This window comes from Pantherophis guttatus, chromosome 4, assembly GCF_059756535.1.
Source record: "Pantherophis guttatus breed Tessera chromosome 4, ASM5975653v1, whole genome shotgun sequence".
Taxonomy (NCBI): Eukaryota; Metazoa; Chordata; class Lepidosauria; order Squamata; family Colubridae; genus Pantherophis; species Pantherophis guttatus.
This window is the reverse complement of record NC_142066.1, coordinates 19515977-19524996: the sequence shown is the minus strand read 5'-3', so window position 1 is coordinate 19524996 and position 9020 is coordinate 19515977. Positions and strand designations below refer to the sequence as shown.

At 38.1% G+C, this 9020-nt stretch overlaps 1 protein-coding gene across 1 annotated transcript in view; it reads right to left on the bottom strand.

Annotated features, from left to right (window-relative positions):
• Positions 1-614: 614 nt before the first annotated feature.
• Positions 615-9020, bottom strand: part of LOC148113855 (vomeronasal type-2 receptor 26-like) — a 29887-nt gene continuing 21481 nt past the window's right edge. The window contains exons 8-10 of the mRNA XM_087893467.1: positions 7681-7908; positions 4724-4850; positions 615-1580 (exon numbers count right to left, since the gene is read on the bottom strand). Coding sequence (XP_087749593.1) covers positions 685-1580; positions 4724-4850; positions 7681-7908 — 1251 coding nt within the window. The 3' untranslated portion in view covers positions 615-684. The remainder of the gene's footprint in view (positions 1581-4723; positions 4851-7680; positions 7909-9020) is intronic.

Here is a 9020-nt window from a genome sequence, read left to right as displayed (position 1 = left end):
CCTTCCCCTGCCATGCCACTAAGCCATTCCCACCAAGCCACACTCACAGAACCGGTAGTAAAAAATTTACTGGACAGGAGGGTATGGAACTTCTTACCTTATATGGTAAGAAGTTCCAAAGGGTAGGTGCTGCTGCAGAGAAGGCTCTTCTTCTGGATCCCAATAATCAGAGATCTTTGAACAATGGGATCCAAAGTAGGCCCTCTCTGCTGGTACAAGTAGGACAAGATTGTCCTAACAGGATGAGGCAGTTCATCAGATAGCCTGGACCTATGCCATTAAGGACTTTAATGGTCATAACCAACACCTTGAACTGCAGCCAGAAGCACATTGGTTGCCAGTGAAGCTTTTGGAACAGAAATGGATCACCCTTGAGGACCCAAAGACTACTGCTGCTGCTGCACTATGCACCAGCTAAAGCTTTTGAATGGACTTCAAGGGTAGCTTCATGTAGATGCAGTAGTCCAGATGAGAGATAGCCACTCAATTTTGCAAGGGTTATATAGGAAACATGGTATAAAAATTGCATTCAAAATGTTATATTTCACAATAGCAATTTTTGGTTTAAAAAACCAAAGAACTAGTTTTCAATCAGTTTTTCAAGCTGGTTGGTAGCCCTTTAATAAGGCAAATGAGGATTCTGTCACAATTTAGAGAACTTATAGTGGACCAAATAAATCTGTTTCATTTTTTTGTCAGCTGTTCCTTTCTGTTCAAATCAGGCCTCAGAATAATAATGTAACATTTGGGGAAAAAGATGCAACCCAGTAATCCAGCTGCAGAAGCCAAAATGGAAAAGATCTCCACAGCTACCATGTATTTTCCCTTGGTGCTCAGATAGGTGGGAACAAAGGATATCCAGACACTACAAAAGACCAACATGCTGAAGGTGATAAATTTGGCTTCATTAAAGCTGTCAGGTAACTTCCTAGCTAGGAAGGCAACTGAAAAGCTGACAGCAGTCAAGAATCCCAAGAAACCAAGAACAGTATAAAACATAGTGGCTGAACCTTCTTTACATTCTAGGACAATTTCTTCAGCCATGGAGTGCATGTCAGAATCTGGGAATGGGGGGGAAATTGCCAACCACACTGCACAAATGGAGAATTGTGTTAAAGAGCATGAAAGAACTATAGCGTTGGCCAGCCTTTTCCCCACCCATTTCCTCATTTTGGATCCGGGTTTGGTGGCCATGAAAGCAAGGACCACTATGATTGTTTTCCCCAATATACAAGAAAGAGCTATAGAGAAGATGATGCCAAAAGAAGTTTGGCGCATGAGACATTTCACCTTATCTGGTTGCCCAATGAAGAGGAAAGTGCAAAGGAAGGAGAGGAGGAGAGCAATGAGAAGAATGTAGGTGAGGTTCCGGTTGTTGGCTTTGACAATGGGGGTGTCCCGATGCTTAATGAAGATTCCTAGGACCATAACTGAGATGAAAGAAAAGAAGGAAGCAATAGCTGTCAGGCTAATTCCCAGCGGCTCTTCATGAGACAAAAATGTGATGTGTTTTGGAATACAAAGGTTGTGAGCTTTGTTTGGGTACTGATCTTCTGAACATGGGAAACACTCATCTGCATCTGGAAAATAAATTATTGAAGTCAAGTGTTTAATATTATACATAACAACCCATTACCGAATTGGTCATCACTTCAGAGATATTTCCTTTCCTTATGGTGAGCATTTGAAAACTAACTTCCTTCCTTCCTTCCTTCCTTCCTTCCTTCCTTCCTTCCTTCCTCCCTCCCTCCCTCCCTCCCTCCCTCCCTCCCTCCTTCCTTCCTTCCCTCCCTCCTTGAGACATGACCTTGAGATTTTTCTACACTAACCCCTTTTACAAGACATATTTAATTGGTCCAGCTCCAGTGATTAATGATTCCAATGGTTCCAAAGTGAGTGGGGGAGGGTAGTTGTTTCATAGGATCTGCTGCATGGGCCTGCCAAATCCCTCACTGTTACTGGAATAAAGAGATAGCAGAGGGCTTGGATAGAATTGAATAGGTCAGGCCCATGCAACTTTTTTCATCCAATTGAACCAGGCCTTTTCTTTGCTTTATGGAGGATTTGAGAGGGTTGAAAAGAGTCAAGAGTAGGGGTGAAATGCTCCCGGTTTGGACCGGATCACCCGATCTGGTAGCGATGGAGGCCGGTGGTTCCGAGAACCGATAGCAAAAATCCCCACCACCCACCCTGCCATGCCCAGCTGAGCCGCATGATCATCAGAGGCTTTATTTTTACTTTTAAAAGCATTTTTTCTACAACTTCGCCCAAAAAATGCTTTTAAAAGTAAAAAAAAAAAAAGCCTCTGATGATCGTGCGGCTCCTCAAAGGCATTTAAAAGAAAAAAACCTTTGTTTTCTTTTAAATGCTCTGAGGATCCAAGCTGAGTTCCCTGATCAGAATAATAATGTAACATTTGGGAGAAAAGATGCAACCCAGTAATCTAGTTGCAGAAGCCAAAATGGAAAAGATCTCCACAGCTACCATGTATTTTCCCTTGGTGCTCAGATAGGTGGGAACAAAGGATATCCAGACACTACAAAAGACCAACATGCTGAAGGTGATAAATTTGGCTTCATTAAAGCTGTCAGGTGACTTCCTAGCTAGGAAGGCAACTGAAAAGCTGACAGCAGTCAAAAATCCCAAAACGAAATATCTGGACTGCTTTCAGACAGGTTTCAGGCCTGGATATGGGAAGGAAATGATATTGATCATTCTTTTGGATGATGTCTGGAGAGAATGGGATAGGGATAGTACATCCATTGTGGCTCTTTTTGACCATGATATCCTTTTGACATGGTTTTGGGAACTGTGGGAGGAAAGAACAATTCTGGTCTGGTTCACCTCCTTCTTCTTTGACCACTTCGAAAGGGAGAAAGAGGTCCAGCCTGCAAGACCAACTATGGGGTGCTATATGAGTCGGTGCTTTCTCTGTATCTTTCTATTATCTATAAAAGCAGTTTTAAGAGTCAGCATATTGCCACCAACAATTTGCATCCTCATTTTACCGACCTCAAAAGGATGGAAGACTGAGTCAACCTTGAGCCAGTGAGAGTTGAACTGCTGAACTGCTGGCAGTTGGTAGTCAGCAGAATAGCCTGCAATATTGCATTCTAACTACTGCACCATCATGGCTGTTATGTACTAGTTGTAGACTTTTCAGGTCTACTCTCTATCATTCATATCTTGGTCATCTCCCATATGGATTATTGCAATGCAATCTATATGGAACTACTCTTGAAGAGGCTGTAGCTGATGTAGAATGCAGCATCACAAACAATATTGGGCACCCCTAGGGTTCCACATATAACATATAACACTTCTGCTATACAAACTTCGTTTTTTTCTCAGTTGCTTCTAGGAGTTCAATTCAAGGCATTTGCTATTACCTTGAAAGCCCTTTCTCAGATTATTTGAAGAACTGTCATCCCCACTCTATGATCCTATCCCACCTAATTGGACAGGGAGGGTATTTTGCAGATTCTGTCATTTAAGGAATTTTGGCTGGCAGGTTGCAGGGAGAAGCCTTTTCTGCTGTTGCTCCTGCTCTGTGGAATACCTTACTCTAAGACGTGAGGCCGGTCCTTGGTCTTCATCATCATAGAAGTTGAAAACTGATATGCAACTCTGGGTGTCATGAGGGCATTCTTTTCACCTTAACATTTTAACTTAATGGTGCAACTCTACTTTTAAAGTTTGTTTTTAATTTATTCTTACTTATATCTTTATACTATGATTTGATTTTATGCAATTAGTCTTGTGAGAAGAAGAACCACGGGTGTAATGATTACAGTGTTCCAATATTTGAGGGGCTGCCAAAAGGATGAGATGGCCAATTTTTCCTTCAAACTACCTGAAGTCAGGACAAGAAGCAATGGATGGAAACCAATAACAACCTAAAACTAAGGAGAAATTTTCTGAGAGGGATAACAATTAATCCAGTAGGTGCTTAGACATTGGAGGTTTTTAAGAAGATATTAGACATCCACTTGTCTGAAAAGGTTTAAGGTTGCCTGCTTGAGCAGATAGTAGAAGGCCTCCAAGGTCCATTCAAACTATGTTATTCTGTTATGATGATGTATTATTTCTGATAGCTGTGCTGCATAAAGCAAAAAGAAATTCTGATTGGTTTAATGTAGAAAATGTCTATTATCCTGTATGCTACTAGGGAGCTCTGGAACTGAAAGAAAGACCCAAAGGTTATGTTATTCTGTTATACTAAAGTACGTAAACACCTGTAAGCTGTCCAGATTCACTTAATTCAGATGACAGTATAGCAATGTGATGAATACATAAATAAATAATCTAAATTTAAATTATTTTTTGTTTCCAAAAATAAACTATCAAGAAATTCTGCTTGCTTAACTAACTGACATCTTTCCTTTACCATTTATTTTAAATCTTTCTGAACTGCAATGCCCAAAATGATAGTGAGTTCATTCCACCCAATCTTGAAATCTCTTTACTTTCATAGAAACCATAGAGGAAAAGATTTATTTTTATGGTCTGATTTATATTTCCCAAAGTAAAAAAGTTGACATGGCATTTGAATAGAGACATCTAAGTAATCAACATCTCTCCAGAATTATGGACAAATAAATTATGACAAATGAATTATGGACAAATTTGTAAAGAGATGTTAAACTACTATTTATAATTAAAGAGTAAAATAAGGCATTGCACAAAATACATAGCAATGGAATCTCTGCTTTAGATCTCTTACCTGTCTTGTTTGAAATTTTTCCTTCTGGACATTGAAGGCAACCATAGCAGCAAAAGTGCTTCCCTTCTATTTTTATTTTGCTGCAACCTGATAAGCATGGAGGATTGCACTTAGAAAAGGGCTGTACCTATTGAACATATAGAAGGAAAAATAAGAAATTATTACTTAACCTTTCAGGAATTCTTGCATCTGAAAATTGGATTTGACTAGTATTTAAGGTATATACAGTGGTATCTTGGAACTCAGCTGCTTTGAATTCATTGTTTGCTTGATACTCAATGAAGATCCTAGAACTTGTTGATATCAGCTACCTTGTGACTCACAACCTTATTCCTTTTGAGAACAATTTGTTTGGTACTCATCATTTCTGGTACTCATCGTGCCTTCCGGAACCAATTAACAATGACTACCGAGGTACCACTGTATTAACAAAGTATTGTCAAACAGGCCAGAAAGACACATTGGGAGAAGCAAGCAGCCTTAGTCATCTTACAAACAACACTTAAGATATGAGAAATGCAACTCTATTGGAAAAAATATGATGTTGGGTAAATGTTTACCAATTAAATAAGTACACAGGCTGGATGCTGGGTTGGCCATGTTGCATGAAGCATATATCCTTAGGTAACCATGTGACAGAAAGTGGTATAATTTAGAAAGTGCAGCCCTATTGGTTATTTTTAAGAGTCTTTTGTTATTCATATAATCAAACACTATGTCCTTTGCCACAATTGGTGGAACTGCAAATAAAAACCTCAGAAAGAATTCATTTCTAAAATAAAATTATGTCTTAATGGCTACAAGGATCTTCTATATTGTCTACTTGAAAGAATGTTTGATTGCTTCTTTGGAAAAATGGCTAACTAAATTGTGAAAGTATTCTTCCCTATCCAGAATAACTTTGTATTGAAAAATTTGAAGTTCATTCTAACTGGAAATAATTCTTGCACTATAATATTATAAAATAATTTATATCACAACCAAAAGTCTGTCTTTGAATTTTATGAAAAATTAGATTTCCAGTATTGGTTCCATTTATAGCTTTACTTGGTAATTTATACTATGTTAACTAGGTATTTTTAGTTTACAGTAACAGCCAAAATCATGGAAACCTGTTGAGAAAAGTGTATTTTCTAAAACTAGCTAATAACACTACATTTTTATCAGTACCATAAAATTATATATCAATGGAAAGATAATTTAATTATGAATATAATGCAATAACTTTTATGAAGTATTTGCTATTAGGATAGCAGTTACAGTATGAAGAAGAAAAGTGAAACACATAGAAAAAATAAGATATACCAAAATTATCACCATAGAAAAAAACAAGATATAAAAAAAATATCACATCAGTTAATACTTAGTTGGGTAACTGTTAGCGTGAATCATGGTCTTACAACATCTTCCCATGGAGTGAACCAAGTTCTTTAGTTCTGCAGCTGTTATAATGTGAAACCAAGATTTAATGATTCTATTAACTGGGTTTTATCGCTTCTGACTAACAAGTTTCTTTAGTCAGCTCCATAGATTTTCAATTGGGTTAAGGTCTGGGCTATTCCCTGGCCATTCCAGCAGAGATGTATCAGTGCAATTTTAAAGGCTGATACAGATCCCCACATTTTGTAGAAGCTATCACCTTGTAAGAGTTTAGATAACCATATTCTTTTAGTATTTGCTTTTTTATAGTGTACTAAAATGCCTACAGTTTTTAATATAACATTAAACATTGAAGAATGGTTTTTAAAAAACGATATATTTTAATCTTTTCCAAAAATGTTTATTTTTTTTTTTTAAGACTCGGAAAAATCAGGAAGATGAGGAAAAAGGCAGCATTCTCTTGTTATAGAATGACAATAATCTTATTCCCCCTAACAAATTCAGTTCAAGTGAGTTTTTATATTGGGTTTCTAATTTGTTACTGTTCAGCTCTTTTTTCCCTACAAAATTATGCTAGAATGGTTTCATAAATGCAAAACAAAAACAAAACCCAGGATGGAAACACAACTTCTGTTAATTTATGCTTTACTGCTACCTTTGTAGAGAAACACAGGCCTTTCACCTTTGTACTGCATTTTTTAATAATGTTGCAAACATGTTCAGTAATTCTAACTCTGGGGATAAATCATAACTTCCTCAAAGGCTTTAGCATCTCTTTTTCTCATATGGAGATTCAGTTAACACTAATTGATGGAGTATTAGGGAGATGGTGGGGAAATGGAGAGCCTCTTGTACCCAGCAGTCCTTATAACTGCATTTACTGCATCATTGAACGACCCCTTAATCCCTTATGAGGTGGAGCCTGGGCAACTGAATGGAGTGTTAGCAGAGTATTTACTGGCCGGATGCCCTTCCTATCGTCAATGCGGCACTTTATTCAGCAGATATATTCTCATTGTGTCCAGAGAGAGAAATATCTGCCTCTACCTAGGATAGAACTCACAGCTCCTGATTGTGAGGCGAGAGCTCCAACTCTAGGCCCACTGCACCACTCCTAACTGCATTTACTACATGATGCTAATTAAATGAAGCTGACTTCATAATAGGAGTGTTTGGTGTCTGAGTAGGAAAACTGTTAACATATTTGTGTCTGTTACACAGGGAATGTCGCAGGTTGCAATTTTTAGGAAGCTGTGTGTTACTAAAGCATTCCACTTTGCATAGTGTTGCTATTTGGGGTCCTGCTTCTAAAACTCCAACGTTCCCAGAAATAATATAAACTCTAGAACAGAATTTTTCTTTATATTTTGTAAATCCCCCTTTATAAAAATCTCTCTTCGAATCAGTGCAAATGTTTTGCATTGGTTTTTTTCTTTTAGGGAATCATGTTCACGAGTCACTTTGAGAAAAGAGTCATTGTATGCCTGTAATTCTTGAAAGAACTTTCTGAACATTGAAGTAGTAAGTAAAAATAAAGTAAATTATTCACCATGGTTTGATATTGGTGCCAAAACTACCTGGTTAAACATGGGGGGCCAGATGATCTCCTCTGCAAAAATAGTAAGGGGATTTTCAGGGGGAGTCACTGGAGCTATGTTTCCAATTTTGATACGATGAAATGATTGGTTGGGGAAGGTGACCCAGTTGATAACATCAAATCCAGTAGGTAGCTCTCCTCTTTCGTCAAAGTGAACCATTTCTCCAGCACTGTTGTTAAATGAAACAGCTTTCAGATACCAATGGAACTAAATGGAAATCATTAAAAGAAATTTATAACAATTGGAAGCAATGAACAGGTATGATTGAAGGATCTTTCATAAATTAGGTGTTATCCTTTTAAGGCAGACCAATCACCAAATATAATATGAGGAATATTTATTGTTATGGGGTACGATAACAGAAACTTGAATACCTGCAGGAATTTGCTTCTAAGACAGAATTAGTCTCTATCTTCTTTCCTGGAACTAAATTGGCATTTACTTTCTCTTAACAGTCCTTCTAATGACTTTTGCATCCTTTCTAAAAAGAATTTATGTATTTAGAATTCCTTTAGTATCCCCATGCATGTTGGAAGCAATATTATCATCTATGTCAGTTGGACCAATAATGTTCACCCTTAATGGCACCCTGGTTACTTGCTGTTGCTCACAAAATCTGGTGTACTTCCTTCCCTTCCCTCCCTCCCTCCCTCCCTCCCTCCCTCCCTCCCTCCCTCCCTCCCTCCTTCCTTCCTTCCTTCCTTCCTTCCTTCCTTCCTTCCTTCCTTCCTTCCTTCCTCATCTCATAACCTTCTCCTCACTGTGGAATCAAAACTCAGAATCCAAGCAAATAACCAAAGATAATTACAGTATTTATTCTTAACATATTTATTTATTTATTTATTTATTTATTTAATTTCTATACCACCCTTCTCCCGAAGGACTCAGGGCGGTGTACAGCCTAATTAAAAACACAAAGACAGACAAAATTTAAAAATAATTAAAATTATTAAATAATAGGCCCAATTTGTAAAACTCCAAATTTAAAATCCCATTTAAAACCAATTAAAAATCTTTTCATTGATAGCCCAGCCTGGGGGAACAACATGGTTTTGAGGGCACAGCGAAACACATGGAGATCAGAAATTTTATGAATTTCTGGGGGCAGATCATTCCAAAGGGCAGGGGCTCCCACAGAGAAGGCCCTGCCCCTGGGTGTCGCCAGCCGACATAATTTGGCCGATGGCACCCTGAGGAGACCCTCTCTGTGGGAGTGAACTGGCCGGTAGGAGGCTACTGGTGGCAGAAGACGGTTTCGAAGGTATCCAGGTCCAATGCCATGGAGCGCTTTAAAGGTGGTAACCAAAACATCGAATTGC